This window comes from Rhineura floridana, chromosome 4 (assembly GCF_030035675.1).
Source record: "Rhineura floridana isolate rRhiFlo1 chromosome 4, rRhiFlo1.hap2, whole genome shotgun sequence".
Taxonomy (NCBI): domain Eukaryota; kingdom Metazoa; phylum Chordata; class Lepidosauria; order Squamata; family Rhineuridae; genus Rhineura; species Rhineura floridana.
Genome location: NC_084483.1, coordinates 196,007,336 through 196,029,987, shown reverse-complemented (window position 1 = coordinate 196,029,987; position 22,652 = coordinate 196,007,336). Strand labels below are relative to the sequence as shown.

Genomic DNA, 22,652 nt, shown 5'->3' with positions numbered 1-22,652 from the left:
GAGTGTTCTTGGCGAGAGGATGGGTCAGAGAACAGTCAATGTAAACCTTGTTAGCAGCACAGGTGTCTTATCAGTAATATTAACAAGTGAGGCAATGGGATAGCCTGCCAAGAGAGGGGTTTGGCTGCCAAGATGCCTTGGTTATCAGTAGCATCAATTAGTGCCATGAGGTAGCTTTTTCTAGCAATTAATTCTCATCCTGAAGTACCTGGTTAACCCAAAGATCAATCGAATAATATGCTGAGATGCTATGACTTGATGCTTTGCAATAATCAATCATTTATGTAACCTCATCATTGTGCTGGTAAACATGTATGCTATAAAAGTGTCTCTTGTGCCCAGCATAGGTGTTCAGACTGACACCAGCTTCTGCAGGGCTGTGTCTCTGATCCACTTTTATTGAGGGCATCTATGTGTGCTGTAAGTTACTCAATAAACTTTATCTCCTTGTAAGCAAACCTTGGGTCTGCATTTCGTCTCTGGTATTCCAGCAACCTGCAAGTGTTACAACATATCAAGCAACCATTTCTGTTTTTTAAGAACAGGGTTTGTGTTTTTTGGCATGCATATCGAACATATACATTTGTTTAATTATTTATAGCAATAGTTAATAATCAGTATTCAGAACCAGTATGAATTGGCCTGGCCAGAAACCTAGGCACTCCTAACAAATAACTACATGTGTGAAATAATAGAGTCTGTGAAACTGAGCTCTTTGATGGTTTAGTAATGAACAGACATCTGAATGTTCATACAAATATTAACCACTTGTTTTGAAGCATGCAACTGTAGAATGCAGAGGGTAGGGTCAAATAAATTTGCATAATCTTGTGTAAGCAGAAAGTTGCCAAAAGCTGAGTTTGGTTGAACCCAACTGCTGCCAAGAAATGTACTTCCCAGAAAGTTAGGAAGTCTGCTATTCACTTGCCTAAAACCATGACTTTTGCAAATCTTAACCAGTCCAAAGAAACCTGCTTTCTTGGAACTACTCCAGTGTATTCTATCAGACACCTGGCCACAGTATTTACTTATTGGAAACTTATACTGACTCCTGCATCCCAAAACAGGGTTACTTAGCAACAACCTCATCAGCAAAGAAAGGAAAGAGTTCAGATCTTGGAAGCTTTACTGGTGTTTCAGTGCAATTAACGTAGAATTGAATCTTCATGTGAGGAAAATTAAATAGAACTAAAATCATTTTCACAGCCAGTGGGAGAAAGCCAGTGTGGCGTAGTGGTTAGAGTGTTGGACTACGACCTGGGAGACCAGGGTTCAAATCCCCACACAACCATGAAGCTCACTGGGTGACCTTGGGCCAATCACTGCCTCTCAGCCTCAGAGGAAGGCAATGGTAACCCCCCTCTGAATATTGCTTACCATGAAAACCCTATTCAGAGGGTCGCCGTAAGTCAGGATTGACTTGAAGGCAGTACATTTCCCTTTCCTTTTATTAAAAAGATCCGTTTGTATAATAATAATAATAATAATAATAGTTCTACTTTGTCTGCATAAGGTCCCAGGTTCAATCTCTGGCATCTTCAGACAGAAATGTCCCTAGTCTGAGCCACTGCCAGTCAGTGAAGACAGTACTGAGCTGGATGGCAATGGTCCAACCAGATATAAGGCAACTTCCTATGTTCCTAAGCTGTCTCAGACATTGTGACAGAATTTTTGCTGCCTACAAATTCAAACAGAAAAATGCAATAAGGGAGGAGGGGCTGCCCTCCCTAAATGGCACCCTCTCACTGTTCAACAGATACATAGGTATGCTGCAATTCTATACACAATTATCCAAGAGCAAACACCACTGAACTCAACAGGGCTTACTCCTGAGCAGACATGTAGTGAATTACACTATATGGCGGCATAAGTTTGTTTATGGAACTGGGCTGCTAATTATTATACTGTCTTTCCTTCCTCCATTAATCCTTTCTGTTCCAGATGTGTCTATTATTTATAGGCACAGTTTAGACATCACAGTGATTGAAATTATGGATTACTGTGAATGAGTGAGTGTGTTGGTGTCATGTGTGACTCCTTAACGGGAAAACAGGAACATCTGTATTTGTATATTTTGCAATATATATACCTGGATGTCTACAGTTTTTTAGTCATAACGAAAGACTTAAGCGTTTTTGCTACTAGAGATCTCTACAGACAGTTTTAATTTCATGTAAGCATTAACCAACACATTTTTTGCATGAAACAATTGTATTTTAATCCTGTATTCTTTGTTGACATTTATGATTATTTTCATATAATTAAATGTGGTGTGTTCTTCTTGTAGCCCCTGATGAAGGCCCAATACAGTAGAGGCTGAAAAGCATCGGGCTTGTTTAAGAAATAAATTTTCTCACAGCATTTTGGGATTTTTTCTCTTCCTTTTTGATAGTGTTACATATGAACATCCGCTTGTGGTTTGTGTCTCTCCAAACAAACCACAAGACAAAGCCATCGCTAAACCAACACTCTGGTTTGTTTTCACCTGGCTTGGAAGAAGGAAAAATAGACGTAGGCATGATCTAATCAGTGTGCATCAACAGCAAACCATAGTTTGTCTTACCATGACATCCAAACCAGGCCATACTGTAGACAGAGTTTTATACTCGGCAGGGCTGTTTTCCTTTAGCTTAAGAAATAACAACAATGTGTTGCTCTGAATGCCTGTTACTGACTGAGAAAGGTCAGTATAAATACTAGTATAATTTATATAAACAAATCAATAGATTTAGTCAAATGTTCTGAAGAATTTCTTGTTGCAATTAATCCTTTATTGCTAAAGGATTTGGCTTGATTGCTAAAGCCATGATAAGTTCTTCTAAAGTGAGGGTAGGGAACCTCAGGTCAAGGACAAAATGTGGCCTTCTAGGTCTCCCTCAGGACTTTTCCCAGGAACAGCCCTAATCGCCCCTGACCTGCACTCTCCTCTGGTCCTTTTGCTTGGCTGGTATGTGTCCTTGAACTGTGATAATGCCTCTTGCTTGTATGGATGGAGGATGAAGAGTGTGTGTGAGTGTGTGCGTGTGCGTGTGTCTTTTGCAGGGCTGTAATACAGGGTACTGCACAAAGGTAACATCATTGTTCCAACCACTTTCTGCCTCTGGCCCCACCCACCACTAGAATTCCCCTCCCCCAGAAAGTTGCCCACAAGAAAATGAGGCTCTTGAGCTGAAAAAGCCCCCCCCATTTTAAAAAGAGCTGCCCAAAATTGTCATGGTGAAAGTTCATAAGCAGTCTTCTTCTACTCTTGGCCAGAGCTAGCACCAGAGGGCGGTTAGTTTCAGCCCTGGCCGAAGGCCCCTTGATCCCTTTAGGGGCCCCTCCTTAGGGTGAGTGGGTAGTGCTCCCATTCCATGATCCGTGGCAGCGTCGGCTCCTGACCCTGCCACAGAGAGCAGAGAGGGAACTCCTAGACACTCCCCCTACAACCGTGCAGGCCTACAATGCCCAACTGCACACCCCACCTATCTCTCCCTTTGGGGTGAATACTGGCCATGCTGTGCACATGCCTGCCATCAACCAAGATGGCGGCAGAGGCATCAGCCCCTTAGGGAACCCTCAGCCGCCATCTTGGTTGATGGCAGGGATGTACATGCAGCACAGCCAGCATTTACTGCAGCAGGAGAGGTAGGTGCAGGTGGGTGCGCTGGGCCTGGGGTAGGCTGGTGCCCAAGGGCCCAGTCATGCCTGGCACTGGCCCTGCTCTTGCTTTACCGCTAGGGATGGAAAGATCTGTCAATCGGTTCTCTCAGTTTCTCATTTTTCCAATCTTAAATTCAGTTCTCCCCATTTCTGCAGCAATTTGCCATTTTTTTAAAAAACTCATGAAAATTCTCCAGCATTTTAATGCAAATTTCTCCTAATATACACATTTTTGTAAGCTCTTTTGACTAATGTACACATTTTTGCAAGCTATTTCTCATCATCTAATAATTTTTTACGTTATTTTCACTCATATATTCATTTTTATGTACATTTTCTCCTAACATATGCATTTTTGTAAACATTGTTTGGTTGGCGAACTGCACCACAAAATTTGAATAAGTGCTCATTTCAAAGGATGGCTACGTTTCAGTTCTCATATTGTTTCAGAAAGTGCAGATTTGATAGATTCATCTTGAAATGCAAACTGAATCGAAATTCTTGCCCACCCCTACTTACCGCACAGATCGATCGTCACTGCCAGTAACAACTAATGGTTTCTTGGGATGCACCGCCAGAGCCCAGAGCTCTCCTTCACAGTGACCTTGCATTATTAGCATTGGCTTATCTCTTTCTCTCACAATCACCTCAAATACTTCACTGTCCTGTGTCCCTGCTAAAAGTCGATCTGCTTTCCAGCACACGCTTCGGATGGACAAACCTGACAAAGAACACAAGAGCCTCAGAACAATAAGCAATTATCATTCTATTTATAAAGAAAATCAAGCATTTGAGCTGCATTGTTTTCAGGGGGAGAGAGTTAAGCACGAGCATAATTATCTCCCACTGAAAGCAATATAGTTAAAGCATATCCAACACACATTTTAAACACATAGTTTTTAAGGGGGCTAGGAATTTGCAGAGAGAGAGAGAAAACACAGTTCCCAGGATTTTGGGGGGAAGGACATGTGATTCATATGTGTGTTGAATGTGCTTTAAATGTGCTCAGTCTTGGCTAGATTATGCCCTTAGCAAATCTCCAGTTCTTCAGTTGGTATTCAGCAAAAATACAACTAACAAGAACACATGAAGATTTCAATTAAACATTTACATTGCTAGAGCCTGAACGCAAAGTGCATTTCCACTTGCAAAGCAATGGCTCAAAGGTTCACTTACCTGGAAGCAAGCCTTAATGAATACAGTGGGAAATGCTGAGGAACACAGAATGCTTCCTAATGCCTGTCAGGTTATTTTGCCATCAGTACTGTCTCCTCAGACTAGTAACAGCTCTCCAAAGTCTTTCCCATCCCCTGGTTACCTAATGCTTTTAGCTGTGGATGCCACGGATTGAACCTGAAGCCTCCTGAACGCAAAGCATGTCCTCTACCACTAAGCTATGGCCCTTCCCTAAAGGCCTAAAGTTCCCATAGTCGCCAAGGCTTGCCCACTGCTGTTTATCAGAGATGAAAGGCAGCCTACCAGGGGCTTGTTAAGTCTCCTTGTCAGGGTCTGCAAAAACAGGGGCAAGGGGCTGATAATGACCCAGAAGCCACAAAACATCAATATAGAATTGGCTTGGTGGGTCACAAAATGTACAGGCCTCATTTAGATAACACATGGTGCTGATTTCCTGATTCAATTGCCTACACCTTTTCACAAAATACAACTCTTTTCATACTTCAACTTGAACGGTAGCCAAAGGTTAATTTATGCAAAGGCATACTTCATTTCCCTTTTCAAAGCTGGAAGTGAGGGGTCTTTACCTGATATGAAGCAGATTTTTCTCTCTCGCTTTGTTACCAGCACAAAGTACATATGGGTGAGCACTACAGAACAGTTAATTTTCGCTGCTGGCAGGCTTGCAATCTGTTTCATCAGATAAAACTCTCTTCTACTGTACAATAAACAGATGTGCCATGCTTCCCAAAATAGGAAAATAAAACTTATTTTAATCTCAGCATTTCATCAAAACCATAGGTTTTTAAGTTTCATGGAGAATATGTTACTACATGATCCAATATTAATTTGCATTTGGGGCTTTTTAGTTTAGAGAAAAGGAGAGTAAGAGGTGATGTGACAGGAGGTGTTGTGAGAAAATTGAGCTCGTGCCTTGCTCTGGTCAGTGAAGAAGCCAGACAACAGTTTAGAAGAAAAAGTAACAAAAGAATTTTATTTAAAAGCACTCACACTAGCAGCACAAGCAGTATGGGTGTGGTCTACAACTGACTGCCGTTTGTTTGCTTGTATTTATACCCCCAAGTAAACAACCTACACAAGAATACCATATAAGGCAATTCTATGGTTTTTCACATTTTTTTTGGCTATCTTCCATCTTAGAACAGCTCAGCAGACCTAACAAACCTCCGGTCATTCCCTGAGTATGTGACCTGCCTGTTTAGCTGAGATGGCGGATTCAGGACATCCGGTGCTAAGTTGTAAAGTAAAATACCTTCCAACAGAGGTGACATAAAATTATGCATGGCATGGAGAAAGTGGATAGGGAAAGGTTTTTCTCCTGCTCTGATAACACTAGAACTCATGGTCATCCAATGAAGCTGAGTATTGGAAGATTCAGGATGGACAAAAGAAAGTACTTTTTACACAGCTCATGGTTAAACTATGGAATTTGCTCCCACAAAAGGCAGTGATGGCTACTAACTTGGATGGATTTAAAAGATTAGACAAACCTATGGAGGAAAAGACTATCAGTGGCTACTAGCCATGATGGTTATGCTCTGCCTTCAAATACCAGTTGCTGGAAACCACAGCATGGGAGAGTGCTCTTTGCATCCAGGTTCTGCTTGCAGGTTTCCCATGGGCAACTGGCTGGCCACTGTGAGAACAGGATGCTGGACTAGATGGGCCATTGGCCTGGCTTTTCTTATGTTCTTAATTCCTGGTTCAGACTCTGATAAATCCTTCACATATGAACATAAACTCTGCTAGTTCAGCCCGAGGATCTACCTAGCCCAGCATGCTATTTCTCAGAATGGCCAACCAGATGCCTCCAGTAATCCCACAAACTGGTCTTCAAGGCAAGATCCTTTTGCTCAAGCAGGGCATGAAGGCTACAGGCCTCTTTTGTTAATCTAGAATTATGTGCAGTTTCACTCTCTAAAGGTACAGACTTATAACTTAGAACTGCTACTGGATCCTATTCTCTTCTCAGAAGCCCAGGCCGCACAGACAGACAGATGCACCTTTTGTAGTTAGGTATTGCCTTGCCATTGTCATTTATGACAATTCCAATTCATTGATGAATTCCAAGTTAGACTTTATGGGGCTGACTTTGAAGAGTAGCCAGAAGCTTCAACTGGTGCAAAATGTGGTGGCAAGAGTTTTAACTGGAGACCACCGAAGGAAGCGCATAACAATGATACTGCATCAGTTGCATTGGCTTCCAATTTGCTTCTAGGTTCAATTCATAGGTCTGTAATTAAGCTCTAAAGCCCTAAATGACATGGAACTTTGTCACCGCCTTCACCCATATAAAACCACTGACTCTCTTCAGTTGTCAGCTGATGCTCTGATCTGCTTCATCTTGCCTTTGGGTATTAGATGTACGAGTCAGGGGCCTTCTTGGCCATTGCACCCAAGGTCTGGAACTCTATCCCCAAACAGTCTATTTGACCCCCCTCCCTTCTGGCTTGAGTAACAGGAAGCTGCCCTATAATGAGTCAGGCCATTAGTTATCCTAGCTTAGCATTGTCTACTCTGAGCCTCTCTAGAGTTTCTGGCCAGAAGTCAAGTTTCTGGCCTGAAGTCTTTTCCATCCCTCCTTGGTGGTACTGGGAATTGAATCCAGGACCTTTTGCATAAAATGCAGATGCTCTACCACTGAGCTATGCCCCATCTCCTAAAAACAAAGCACACTTGTGCACAGACAATGCAGCCCTATGTATGTTCACTCTGAAACAATTTCTATAGTGGACATAAGGGTGCATAGGATTACAGCCTGAATGTCACAGAAACATAAGAAGCGATGTTATACTGAGTCAGACCACTGGTCCATCTTGCTTGTCTACTGTACTGCCTACACCGACGGGCAGTGGCTCTCTAGGATTTCAGACAGGGATGCCGGGGATTGAACCTGCAAAGAAGATGATCTGCTACTGAGCTCTGGTCCTTCCCCTTCCACTGTACTAAAACCATTGTGTTCAGGAAGGTAGGGGTGTAGTCGTTTAAGGACTTGGGGGGTCTTAGTCCCCTTACTTTTTTGAGGAGTCAGGTTCCAACAAGGTCTCTATGTCTCCAAAATCCTATGACCCAATCAGCATAAAAGGGGAGCATGCCGGCCACTGAAAAGTGTCTTTGAACATGCTTCTTTGTCCTTTCCTGCTGATTGGAACCAATCAGAGTGAAAGGAGGTGAGTCAGCCACTGAGAAGACTCTTCTTAGTAGCTAACACACACCCCTTTCATGCTGATTAGCTCCTAGGGACATCTGTTGTCGTGGCAGAAGGCATTAACAAGGATAGAGAAGCAGAAAACAATATTCAAACCTGGCCAGATTATAATACTAGAAGGTTCTATAATTTTAGAAGGGGCTTAGCTGTGAGATGGCATGGCTGTGACTATCATGAAGGGACCCTGTACTTCTGAATTTGCCACTACACTACTGCCAGGAGACATTTGTACGAGATCCTCGGTTTTATCCCACTCCATTTCATTTTCTTTTAATTGGTTCTGGTGTGATATTTCTCTCTGTTGGCTGTAAATTTTATTATGCCTTCTTCTTGTTGCTGTTCCTATAAGCTACACTGAACATTTCTTAAGCAGAATGTTGTAAAATTGCACTTTTTTTTTTTTAATCTTCTAAAGCCGCCAAAGGAGGGGGGGGGGAGGATTTTCAAATGGTGAATATACAGTAAATCTTTTAAAAGCAAAGTGAAAATAAATAAATAAATACAAATGTTTTAAAATAAACCATTCCTAAAGTGCTTGCTCCCAGCAGCTGGTTTTCAGTTGAATATCGCCTTTAAACATGGAGATCCCCTTCAGTTATCTTTGCTAATAATTCATGTGCATACTTATGAATCGAGAGCCAGTGTGGTGTAGTGGTTGTTGGACTACAACCTGGGATACCAGGGTTTGAATTCCCACATAGCCATGAAGCTCACTGGGTGACCTTGGGCCAGTCACTGCCTCTCAGCCTAATGAAAACCCTCATGAAAAGCCATAAGTCGGAATTGACTTGAAGGCAGTACATTTACATTTTTACATATGAATCATGTGATTCATGCAACAGAAAAATGGGATGTACCAATAATATCACCGGAGTACATGTGCACAGGTATGTATGCAGATATTCCAACTAAAGCTGGGCATATGACTTGTATCTTCTTTATGGATACAAAATAGAGCCAAACTATATCTGCACTATCCTCTGCCAATGGCATTCTGTCCTAATTAGCCTAATTAGCCAGTTAGTATTGCTGGTTTATAACTCTACACTGATGCTGCAGTTTCCTTTGAACTTGTGTGCCTCATTCCAAATGTTCTCTACACAAAGTCAATGGCTAATAAATGTCATTAATTTAATGAACCCCCAATGAGAGATTTCTTCCTGAAGCTAAAAGATTTAACTTCCTTCAAGATTGAAATGCATGTTAGACCCCCTATGGGAGGATAACTGAAATGACTTTACAAATAGCACATTAGGGATAAATGGCATTTATAAATAAATGATGGCAACCAAATGCTGCTTATCATTCTGAAGAAAAATATTTGTCTTTCCATACATTGTGGAAACTATCACTCTCCTGACACAAGACATGGAATTACTCCAAAACAATCAAAAGGATATTCCACAAATTTGCATGGGTGCTTCGCTCTGGGATTTCTTCCCCCCCAACTTAATTAAAAATTAATTAAGCAATAAATTAAATTTATAACCTGCTACTCCTCCCACAAGGAGACCAGAGTGGAATACAAAAAACACCTCAAACATCTTTAAAACAAAATATCTTTAAAAGCATCTTAAAAATAAATCTTTAAAACATATTTTTTTAAAAAAATACTAAAAACATTTCCAACACAGATGCAGACTGGGATAAGGTCTCTAATTAAAAGGCTTGTTGAAAGAGGAAGGTCTTCAGTAGGCACTGAAAAGATAACAGAGTCTGCACCTGTCTAATATTGAAGGGGAGGGGATTCCAAAGGGTAGGCGCCACTACACTAAAGGTCTGTTTCCTATGTTGGGCAGAACACCCATCCAACCCACCCACCGTCCCTCCCTCCCTCCATCTATCTCACTTGTAGTAGCTTGTAGTAGCTCTATTGGTATGCCATCTGTTCCTGGTGATTTGTTTCTTCCAAGTATTTTAAGAGCAGCTTTCACCTCACATTCTAAAATTTCTGGTTCATCATATGGTTCCTCCATGAATGAATCTGTCATCCTTTTATAGAGTTCTTCAGTGTATTGGTTCCATCTTCCTTTTATTTCGTCTTGGTCAGTCAGTGTGTTCCCCTGTTGATTATTTAACATCCCTACCCTTGGTTTAAATTTCCCTTTAATTTCTCTAATCTTTTGGAATAGGGCTCTTGTTCTACCTTTTTGTTGTCCTCTTTTATTTCTATACAACTATTGTAATAGTTTTTTGTCCCTACATACTAGTTGCTGTATTATTGTATTCATGGTTTTGCTTCACTTGGGGAAGTTGAAAAACATTTAATACTGTAAGCTACAACTGGGGAAACATAGGGCAAAATCATACATGCTAACTCTTACATGTTTTCTATTGCCTCCTCAGGCTGTGAGTACACTAGCAGCCCACAGGAAAGCATTTCCACTGGCCACACATGGAAGGGCAACAGCTTCATCTCCCGATAGTTGTGAAATCTGTTTGAAGCTGAATTTAAAAAAACAAAACACCTGAGCTGCTCCCATCAGGTTTTACAGTAAAAAGGGGTGTGGTTTGACTTTGGAGGAACACTGGACCCAGGAAAACAGTGTGTTTCTACCTTCAGAATGACAGCAATAAGGATTAAATTCAGACTCTGAAAGGAAGAACTTTAAACTTCAAAAAGAGTAAAAGCATCCATATTTTGCACTGTATTAAAATATAGTGAAAATAAATTATTTAAATACAAAACTCGTTAAGAAAAAGTATATTTTATTACCTTTATATCCTTGTTCAGTTTCCCTGAGATCAATTTTAGTTATTGGCTTAAAAAAAGTGTCCCACAGTCGAATACAGCCATCTCTTCCACCAGTGGCAAAACCTTCCTCGCATGCATACATGCTAAAAATTCCAGCCTGTGAATTAACAACATATTCGATCTGAATTTTCAACATAAGGCATTTTAAAGCACAAACCTACTTGCAAAGGGTTGAATACATCAGCATTCTTTTTATATGAAACACTCAATTTTTATATAACCTGATGATTGCATCATGTATCAGGCATCAGAGACAGAACCTTTCTGTCAGTGTGGGAGAAAAGCTTGAATATGATGATATTTATTGTGTGAAATCAACTAGTGAACACAATCTCCACACATCTTTTTGTTAACAAATGTTGTTTTTGTTACAATCCCATCCAGGACTAGCCAACATGGTGCTCTCAGATGATGTTGGACTCCAATCCACATCTGCTCCAAACAGCATGGCCAATGGTTGGGGTGATGGTAGTTATAATCCAATAACATGTGGAGAGCACCATAAGAAGAGCCTGCTGGATCAGGACAATGGCCCATCTAGTCCAGCATCCTGTTCTCACAGTGGCCAACCAGATGCCTGTGGGAAGCCCACAAGCAGGACCTAAACACAAGAGCACTCTCCCCTCCCATGGTTTCCGGCAACTGATGTCCTGAAGCATACTTCATTGGCTACCCATGATAGTCAGTTCACTAACTAAGAACTGCTTCACACATTGCATCAAGGTGTACAACTACCTGCTTTGAGGGCCATCTGTCATATAAATGTTTAAATAAATAAATGTGTGGTTCATAAAACTAAACACAGTCCACCAAAGGACTTCAAGCAGCCAGAAAAATTACCAGCATATTAGCTACCGCTAGACTACATTCCACCCTTTGAGAGTACTTAAGAGAGTGGAATCTGCTGGTTTGTTTTCTAAGTTTGCCCCTGTAGTGTGCTGTATATTCAAAAGGCCCTGCAATAAATCCAGGCTCCCTGATGAGCATATATCTATGTTGCATTCATATTTCTATATTAATGTTTGTCCTACACGCACACAAAGAAATCTTAGGCAAACATGTTGTACAAATGACTTATACATGTTGAACAAACTCAATGGACAGCCTTGGTAGCCTCACAAGGATTATCAAGGAAGTGATGGACCACTTAAAATAAATGGCTACCTAAAATAACCAACAAAGCTATCAAGCAAGCAAAATATACTCTCATAAGGACAAAGGTAACCAAGGCAAAGCTTTGTGAATTCATTTTAGCCATCATGGAAGTTTGATCAGAACTGAAGGAGAAGGTAGGCTCGCCCTTCAGCAGACACAATGAATATTCATTGTAGATACTTTAATCATGTTATTCTATGTTGAACATTTCTTACAGCAGATGTCAGAAGAGGACCCTCTCCTAAGCAATTCTCATTGAAATGAATGGGGATTGCCCAAGGCACAGCCTGTGCAGAAATTCATCGTTAGTTATGCCTTTACCTATAATTTTAAAGAGTGCAACTGCAGAACTAGTAGGCAACCTTCCCAGAAAGCCAGCTTATGGAGTCACATATTGCTTCATGTATTGCCAGAGTACAAATTACGTGTACAATGCATCTGTATTTGCATGTGCACTGAGATCTACATACATGTTCATGTTATCTGAGCAGCTGTTCCAATTAGCAAAGAAAACGTGGGGGCTTAATTAAATTCACAAGTCCCACCCCAGCCCCAACCCCCAATTTTAACTAAATTCCCTTGTTAGGCTTTAAGGTGCCACAGGACATTTTGCCATTTTAGCTATGAAAGGCTAAAATTTTAGACATTTTAATTGAAAAATTATCTTAAACAATTTTGGTTTATCAAAATCTGAAAATTAACTTCTCTAGCCAGAACCTTTTTATGCCTGTCAAGAAGATACTGAGAGCAGGCAACATCGGTGTCATATCCACAAAGAGCAGCTTCAGCATCAGGGCAACATGTAGTTAATTAATATGGGTCAGAGTTAGAGCTATGCCAAAAATTTAACTTCTGGGGCGGGTGTATGTGTGTTTCTCCTGCCTTTTAATTTTTTTTTATAAAAAGCCTTGCACAGCTTACAGCAATGCAAAGTTCTCTCCATAGCTTCCTACCAGTCATAATTCTTGGAATGCTTTGGGAATGGCACCATGTCATGTAGCATCATGTCACTTTGGCTGTAGTGGCATGAGGCACTCTCCATAAAGTTCCACTAGCTGCATTTCCTGGAAAGTCCCTGTAAAATAAGTGGCAACCCCCTCCTGAAAATTACAGAGAAATTTCTTCCCACCCTATCCCCATGCAAAAAAGCAGTGAAAAATTAAGATTTCAGCATAGCCTTAATTCAGAATATAAAATCTACTGAGAATATTTGAATAAACCTAACTCCGTAAGACCTCTGGAATGACCTCAGTGGCATAATAGAATGAATTTAGGGAAGATGCTTCATTATTTTCATAAAGCATCACTGAGAAAGTAACTTACACCATGAGCTCCTTGAATCGTGCGGACTAAGGTGAGCCCTTTCCAGACATAGATATCTCCATTTAAAGCACCAGAGTATGTAACATCATCTTTTGAACAGGACAGGCAGAGGATAGTTTGCAAGTCTCCTGTTTTACCGAATATTCCTCTTTTGGCTGTCAAGGCATTTCCACACAGCGTCCAGAACTACAACAAAAATTACAAAGAGAGTGTCTGTCTGCAACATTTATGATCTCAGGCCATCTGGAAGGAAGAACACAGCTCCACATTTGAAAACCTTGCGAGAGGACCCAGTTGCTTCCACTTACTTTACACCATGCATTAATATATTATGCCATATGTTTATTTTGGATGTTTATATCTCATCCTTCAACCAATTTTCAGGGTGGCTTATGTTCATTGATCAAGCATTCATTGATCTCTATGCCACTCCGATAACCTTTTCACCTGAAGAGTGGGATTTTTAAAATGCTTTAAATTAATAAACACATTAAAATACATAGAAAAAGAACTCATTAACAACCGGATACATAGGAGAAACATAAAATCACATGGCCAAAATAAAAAACAGATCTAAATAATTGTGAAAGGAATACTAGTAAGTAATGACATTTTTTCAAAAAAAATCCATGGGGAGCTGAAGAGAAAGTTGTAAGATAATCAGTCCATTATTTCACAGCTCAATTGCTTCACAATCCCTATCATATCACACCTGTTTCTACTCTAGTTAAATGGTAAGGGCACGTCTGCATCTGGTGACCTTTGCATGATTTCTGTCAACTTCTAGAATGGATTTCCATTGGGGGAGGGAACAACCCATTCCACATCTGAATAAAATATAAAGCCACATCAGATTTAATAGCTGTTGCTTTGCCCCAATGAATCCTGATGAATGTAGGTCTGCAATGGATGAAGTGGTAGTAGGTACTGTGATGTTCCTGTATTAATGTAAATATGGTAAGTGCTGTTTGCATAGAAGATATATGGTAAGTGGAGTGAAAGAGGAGGGGGAGTAGATGAGCAGCAGAATGCTGGATGATTGGCTGAGCGTTTGAATGGCTGGGAGTATAAATGGAAGAATGACAGTTGAATCTGGGTGGATGTTAGTCAGTGGATGTTAGTCGGTGGATGTTAGTGGTGGGTGTTAGTGGTGGGTGTTAGTTGGTGGATGTGAGAGGAAGAAGGTGTTTGGTAGTGGACGTTAGGAGAGTGTGGAGAAAGAGGGAATTGGAGTTCTAGTTAATAATAAGACAAGTATCACAGGAATAGATGAAACCATATGCTTATGTACCATTATAAAAGTAATCTTGTTATTTCTGATATTTAATAAATACTATTTTGGTTTACCGAAGGCCTGATCCTTGGCTGGGGTTTTCACAGACCAGAAGGGAGGGCAAGGTAATTACCAAGACTGAAGGGAAACAGTAACGAATGGTGGCAGCGGTGAAGAGAAGAATAATAATATTACAAGTATCCAGCACAACCCAGAGTTATATGAGTTATCTATATAGATACAAAGGGGTTGGGAACAGCATAAGCATGCAGTCACAAAAGTAACCAGATAGAGAGAGGCTCAGGCAAAGTCTCTGGGAATATTGGTTATAGGACGTGACTGGTGGTGCTGCCTAGCAGAGGGATCTAGTGAGATCTGTGCTAGAGTGGAGAGAGAAACCATAAAAAAGGACAGTCCGGACTGGTGGAGTCCCTGGTGGTGCCTAGTGAAAGGTAGTAGCCACAAGCAGGTAGGAACCTGACAGGGAGAGCCAGGGAAGGGCATCACAGGTGGTGGCTGTAGCGGTGGGATACGAACAAAAGAGAGTCCCTAAAAGTGGTGTGGCAAAAAGAAATAACAAATAAAGATTACTTGTGAGAGTGACTGGCAAAGAGTGTGTGGCAAAGAGTGAGTGAACTCCAACATTATGGCTGAATATATAAAGATGAAAAGAGGAGCTGGTGGAGAAGTGCATAACATTCAATTTACCTCACGAGGGTAAAGGGGTAGATGAATTGAGGGTAGCACTAATAGCATTTACAACTGTCCAGCAAAAGCAACCTGTCAGGGAAGAGACCCCGGAAGGGTTTTCAAGCAATCCCGCTTATATAGAGTATTTGAGAGAGAAGTTAAGATGGGAGCATGAGTTGGAAACTGAGAGATTGAGGATGGAAGGTGCAGAGAAGGAAAAACAGAGGGAGTTGGAATTTGAGAGAATGAGAGTGGATGCTGAAATACAGGTGGAAAAGTTAAAGTTTGAAAGAGAGAAGTTTCATTCGGATGAAACAAGAAAGGACAGAAATGAAACAAAAATAAAAGTTACACCGAAAGATTTTGCAGTGTTTGAGCCGGGACAAGATCCACAAATTTACCTCAGCACCTTTGAAAAGGCAGCTCAAATGTGGGGGCTACCGGAGGATAAATATATGCAATATTTATCAAACCTGATCAAAGGGGAATTGGCAGAGGTATACCAATATTTCCCCTCAGACAAGCCCGTCACATATGCCGAGTTTAAAGAGGCAGTATACAAAAGATTCAGACTGGGACCTGACTATTTTAGAAAGTTATTCCGAAACTGTCAGATCCAAGCAGGGAGGTCTTTTGTTGAACTAGGAGCAAAGTTGATGGATATATTTGGAAAGTGGATGAGTAGTGCCAAAGCTCAGTCAGTGGAAGAGGTGAAAAGCCTCATGATACTGGATCAATTATTCCATCAGTTACCACCAGAAATAAGGCTCCTTGTCAAAGACCCCCTACATCGGTGCAGGAGGCCGCAGAGATGGCGGATCACTTTGCCTCCAATAGAACTGGCTGGGTGGGGAAAACATCAAGAGAGTTTAAACCCAGACCATATAATGGTGGCAGAAAGGATGTAGTACCACAGCGAGTGAGTCCTCCAATAAAATCTGAAGGGCACAGGACACACCAGAGTGGATCTGTGTACCCTAAAAAGGAGGAGAAATTATGCTATAAATGTGGTAGACCGGGGTACCTACGTTTTCAATGTGAGGTTGCTAACCCCATTGGTAATCCTGCTCAGGGAAGGGCAGTGAAAACAGAACCGAAAGAGCTGGAAATGAAAAAGGTTCAGTTCTGCCAGATAAACTGGACAGAAGTAAAAGACTTTGATTCAAGTCTAAGAGAAGAAGTGAGTGTGCAAGGGGCAAATTATTGGGCATTGCTTGATACTGGTGCAGCTCAGACGTTACTGAGGCCAGATTTAATAAAATCTGAGGAAATATTACCTCAGGAAATGGTGACTATCCAAGGAGTGAGGGGTGAACCAGAAAGCATACCCATGGCCCTAATAAGAATAAAGTGGAGAGGTAGGGAGGAAAAATATAAAGTAGGTATTAATGCCCAACAACAAGAACCAGTGACACTGGGAAGAGATGTAATGGGGGCACAAGGAAAAATATATGTGGTGACCAGACGACAACTTGGCAAAGAAACAGAAGCCATGTTAAAAGAGGCTGAGGAAAACAGGGTAGAACCTGTTATCGAGCCTAAGGTCGCCATAGCAACCCCTGGAAGGCCTGCTGAAAGAGACAACTTGTATCAAATGGTCTCTAGTGAAGAGGCAGAGCAGTTCAGGGAAGAGCTGAATAGGGATACAAGTCTGAAGCAGATGAAGGACCAAGCCCTGACACAAAAGATTCCCTTTACTAACAAACTGAGGAATCAAATTGTGTGTGAGAATGGGATTTTATATAGACTGTGGATGCCTGCTGAGAGAGAGAATGAATGTGAACCAGTGAAACAAATGATGGAAGTTGTGCAAAAGAATTTGAGTCAAGCTCAGGAGAAGCAAAGTTACTGGTATGAGCCAGGGAACGTGTGTATGATGTGGGAGATATGGTTATGGCATTCATACCCAGGAAACATAATAAATTACAGGCCAACTGGGAGGGACCATATACCATAAGGGAAAAGCTTGACACAGTGACGTATGTAATAACCACAGGCCAAGTAAAAAAGCATAAAGTGGTTCATGTAAATATGTTGAAACCTTATCATACCAGGGATGCAAAGGTGTTGCAAGTTACCTTATTCCCTGAGGGAAGTGGGCCTGAACTACCAGATTTGGTACAGGAAAGCAAAGACAAAGGAGGGGTAGATCAGTTGGAATGGTTGGAGGAGGTGAAGGAAGAAGTAAAGGAAGAGATTCTGAGAGTTTTGAAAAATTATGGAGATCTCTTTAGCAATAAAGCTGGCTGAACCAGTATAGCCAGACATTCCATTGATACTGGAAATCATGCCCCAATCAGATCTGTTCCGTACCGTGTGAATGGGAAAGTTTTGAGTGAAATTAAAAAGGAGGTTGAAGACATGCTGGAACTAGGAGTGATCAGGGAATCCATCAGTCCCTGGGCCTCAAGTATTGTGCTGGTTCTGAAAAAAGATGGAACCACAAGGTTTTGTATTGATTATCGTTTAATCAATAAAATTACTGTCCCAGATGTGTATCCTATGCCTAGGGTGGACGCAATGTTAGAGTTATTGGGGGCAGCAACCATTATCTCTACGATAGATCTCTGTAAAGGATTTTGGCAGATGGAACTAGACGAGCAATCCAGAGCCAAAACTACCTTCAGTACACCAGATGGGTTATATGAGTTTGTGACTTTACCCATGGGACTAAGGAACTCACCAAGTTCGTTTCAGAGGCTAATTAATACTGTGTTGCAAGGCATGTCAGATTTTGCAGTGGCCTATATAGATGACGTGGCCATTTTCAGCAAGTCGGTGCCTGAGCATGTCCAACACCTGACGGCAGTATTAGAGGCATTAAGGAAAGCAGGACTAACTATAAAAGCTACAAAATGTCAGTTTGGGTTGAATGAAGTAACCTATTTAGGACATAAGGTGGGGAGTGGGAAAATAACCCTCTTATGGAACAAAGTTGAGGCAATACAATCGTGGCCTATCCCCATAACCAAGAAACAAGTTAGGGCATTTTTAGGTGTGGCTGGGTTTTACCGAAAGTTTGTGAAAGATTTTGGGGAAATCGCAACCCCCTTGCATGAGCTGACAAAGGAAAAAGTGTGCTGAGCGTGTGGTATGGACGGATAAATGTCAAAAGGCTTTTGATCTTCTGAAGCAAGCCTTGTGCCAAGCACCTATATTAATAGCACCAGATTATGAGCAACCATTCATCGTGGCTACGGATGCGTCGGACCTCGCGCTGGGAGTCGTCTTGCTGCAGGAGAGAGGAGGCACCAGACATCCAGTGACGTATCTTAGTCGCAAGCTGACATCGAGGGAGAAGAATTATTCGTCGGTCCAAAAGGAGTGCCTAGCGGTTGTGTGGGGACTGAGCAAGTTGCGCCCATATGTGTGGGGACGAAGATTTACGGTGACGACTGATCATCGGGCCTTGTTATGGTTACAGACTATGAAAAACCATAACACTATGCTGCAGAGGTGGTCCTGGGCTCTACAAGACTATCAAGTGGACTTCAAGTTCATAAAAGGCAAGGACAATGTATTGGCCAATGGACTTTCAAGGCAGGTGGCCGGGACTGCAGTGACATGACCCAGAAGTAGGAACAAAAAAGACATTTTCCCCATAAAGACTTGGTTTTATTGTTAACGCGACGTATGAATCCTAGAGCAGGAATAATACTTTGCCGTTATTTTTTGGGGGGGGGGAAATGTGATGTTCCTGTATTAATGTAAATATGGTAAGTGCTGTTTGTATAGAAGATATATGGTAAGTGGAGTGAAAGAGGAGGGGGGAGTAGATGAGCAGCAGAATGCTGGATGATTGGCTGAGCGTTTGAGTGGCTGGGAGTATAAATGGAAGAATGACAGTTGAATCTGGGTGGATGTTAGTCGGTGGATGTTAGTGGTGGGTGTTAGTTGGTGGATGTGAGAGGAAGAAGGTGTTTGGTGGTGGATGTCAGGAGAGTGTGGAGAAAGAAGGAGTGGGAGTTCTAGTTAATAATAAGACAAGTATCACAGGAATAGATGAAACCATATGCTTATGTAACATTATAAAAGTAATCTTGTTATTTCTGATATTTAATAAATACTATTTTGGTTTACTGAAGGCCTGATCCTTGGCTGGGGTTTTCACAGACCAGAAGGGAGGGCAAGGTAATTACCAAGGCTGAAGGGAAACAGTAATGAATGGTGGCAGCGGTGAAGAGAAGAATAATAACATTACAAGTATCCAGCACAACCCAGAGTTATATGAGTTATCTATATAAATAATAATAAATAATAAAATTTATTTTTTGTGTCGCCTATCTGGCCGAAGCCACTCTAGGCGACGTACAAACTAAAATTCAGTAAAATACAATACAATGCAGATAAAATACAATGAAGTCATTAATCACAGCAGCATGAGATCAGTTAGGGCAATCAATAGATAATAAGTATCCCAAAAAAGTTAGCCCTCCCCAGAAATCCTAAAGGCCTGTCCAAAGAGCCAAGTTTTTAAGGCCCGGCGGAATGTATCCAGGGAAGGGGCATGGCGAAGATCGAATGGGAGGGAGTTCCAGAGAGTGGGGGCCACCACTGAAAATGCCCTCTCTCTAGTCCCTACCAACCTAGCTGTTTTCGTTGGTGGGACTGAGAGAAGGCCCTGTGTGGCTGATCTAGTTGGGCGGCTTAATTTGTGGTACTGGAGGCACTCATTCAGGAAAACTGGGCCAAGACCTTATAGGGATTTAAAGGTTAAGACCAACACCTTGAATTGGGCCCGGAAAACAACTGGAAGCCAATGTAGGTGAAATAATACTGGCGTGATGTGATCACGGCGGCGGCTGTTTGTAAGCAACCGAGCCGCCGCATTCTGCACCAGTTGTAGTTTCCGGACTGTTTTCAAGGGTAACCCCACGTAGAGCGCATTGCAGTAGTCTAATCGAGAGGTGACCAGGGCGTGTACCACCAGTGGGAGCTGATGAATAGGGAGGTAGGGTTGCAGCCTCCGTATGAGATGTAATTTGTACCAAGCTGCCCGGCTCACTGCCGAAATCTGAGCCTCCATGGACAGCCTGGAATCAAGAACCACCCCGAGGCTGCGGACCTGATCTTTCAGGGGTAAACTTACCCCATTAAACTGTAGGTCAACAGCACAAATACAAAGGGGTTGGGAACAGCATAAGCATGGAGTCACAAAAGTAACCAGATAGAGAGAGGCTCAGGAAAAGTCTCTGGGAATATTGGTTATAGGACGTGACTGGTGGTGCTGTCTAGCAGAGGGATCTAGTGAGATCTGTGCTAGAGCGGAGAGAGAAACCATAAAAAAGGACAGTCCGGACTGGTGGAGTGCCTGGTGGTGCCTAGTGAAAGGTAGTAGCCACAAGCAGGTAGGAACCTGACAGGGAGAGCCAGGGAAGGGCGTCACAGGTACCCCTAACAGAGAATCCTTAGCACTCTTTCTGATTTTCAAGTCTCAAGATTATTTGGGAAACCATGCTCCCAGGTCAGGGCCTCAAGGCAGATGACACAGTAACTTTCCCAAAACAAAGTAGTTTTGGGTCTGGTCAGTGCCTGAACAAGAGCCTACTGGGGAAGAAGCTCCACTAAATAAAGGTGGAATATAATATTAATGAATAAATGTGACATAAAATTGATATAAAACCTAAATAAATCCATAGTGCTCCTGGCGCCAACACTGTTATCTTTTCGGCGCCAGGTCAAGACTTTCCTCTTCTCCCAGGCATTTTAGCATGTGTTTTAAATTGTTTTAAATTTTTAAATTGTTTTAAATCGTTTTTAAAACATGTGCTTTAAATTGTATATTTGTTTTAATGTTTTTGGTTGCTGTAAACGGCCCAGAGAGCTTCGGCTATGGGGCGGTATACAAGTGCAATAAAATAAATAAATAAATAAATAAATACACCCTGAGAGAATGCTTATCAGGATACAGAGATAATACCAAGTGGACGTGCTCCCCACCTACAAGTATGTTACTAATATAAAAAGTACATTGTTCAGCCATATTTTTTTTAAAAAAAGAGGGAGCACAGTGAACCAAGTGTCAGTGCACAGAGTCCAGTTTCCAACTACTGCTCTGAATTAAATTCACTGGCAACTTGTTATTCACGTTGCTACCTAGATCTGTTGTAACAATGGTTGGGACAAGAATAGTCAAGTAAAGTGAAAACTTCTACAGAAATTAAAAGCAACCAGAGGCTGGCCAGAGCAGAACTTTAGACAACAATCTGATATATTCCAATCTTCCCTATTTATCAGGGACAGGTGTTGATTTCTGGTTCAGAAAAGGGCAACCAAAACGATCGAGGGGATGGAGCAACTCCCCTATGAAGGAAGTTGCAGCATTTGGGGCTTTTTAGTCTAAAGAAAAGGTAAGAGATTGCATGATAGAAGTGTATGAAATTATACATGGCATGAAGAGAGTGAATAGAGAGAAGTTTCCCCCCCCCATCTCATAACACTAGAACTCACGGGAATCTAATGAAGAGGAATGTTGGAAGATTCAGGACAAATAAAAGAAAGTACTTTTTCACACAGCACATAGTTAAACTATGGAATTTGCTCCCATGAGAGGCAGCGATGGCCATGAACTTGGATGGATTTAAAAGATTAGACAAATTCATGGAGGAAAAGGCTATCAGTGGCTACTAGCCATGATGGCTGACTCCACAGGAGAAGACAGTATGCTTCCGAATACCAGGCGCTGGAAATTGCTTGTGGGCTTCCCATGAGCATCTGGCTGGCCACTGTGAGAACAGGATACTGGACTTGATGGGCCACTGGCCTGACCCACCAGGCTCTTCTTAAGTTATTATTTCATCTGTTTGTGAGTTTGGAGGATGCCTTTTAAATATTTTGTTAGTTTTGAAATGCTAGAGTTGTTAATCTCAAGTGTAAAGACAATAATATTTTGCCAGTATCATAATTTCTATTTACCGAGATTGTACCACTAATAGACCTGACAAATGGATTTTTCCTGCTTTTGTATTCCTCTTCCCCACAGTAGATTCTGTGTGTGTGTGTACGCATGCACACACACACACATCTATTACAAAGCACTGCAGAGGTCCATTAGATCCTACAGGATTAATTCTGCTCCAAGTAGGCTTTATCTTGGCACAGGAGTTAACACTCTCATATTGCAAATTTACAATGGTATTTATAATGCTCTGCAGAAAAAAATCTGAGGTTACTGATCTACACTGGATCCTTCTCTTTGGCCTCGTTCACACGACACAATAAGCCAAACTACGTGGGCAAACATGCGGGCCACTTTGCTCCTCCCAGGTTCTTTTTGCAACTACATGGTGCTGAGTGATGCACAACCTCACTAACCAGGAGCTGTAGCCAAGGGCTAGGGAGGAGTAAAGAGGCTGCAAGGCCCTCTCTGGGAGCCCACAAGTTTGAGCAATCCTGGTAACTAGTTTGGC

General features: G+C 41.7%; 1 protein-coding gene across 6 annotated transcripts in view; it reads right to left on the bottom strand.

Moving 5' to 3' along the window:
• Positions 1-22,652, bottom strand: part of EML6 (EMAP like 6) — a 227,115-nt gene that overhangs the window by 127,088 nt on the left and 77,375 nt on the right. For 5 of the 6 annotated variants that reach the window (XM_061625728.1, XM_061625730.1, XM_061625726.1 and 2 more), the window contains exons 6-8: positions 13,281-13,466; positions 10,764-10,899; positions 4,162-4,363 (exon numbers count right to left, since the gene is read on the bottom strand). In XM_061625728.1, coding sequence (XP_061481712.1) covers positions 4,162-4,363; positions 10,764-10,899; positions 13,281-13,466 — 524 coding nt within the window. Of the gene's footprint in view, positions 1-4,161; positions 4,364-4,818; positions 4,899-10,763; positions 10,900-13,280; positions 13,467-22,652 lie in introns of those variants that run through there. The other variant, XM_061625732.1, reaches the window with a different exon arrangement.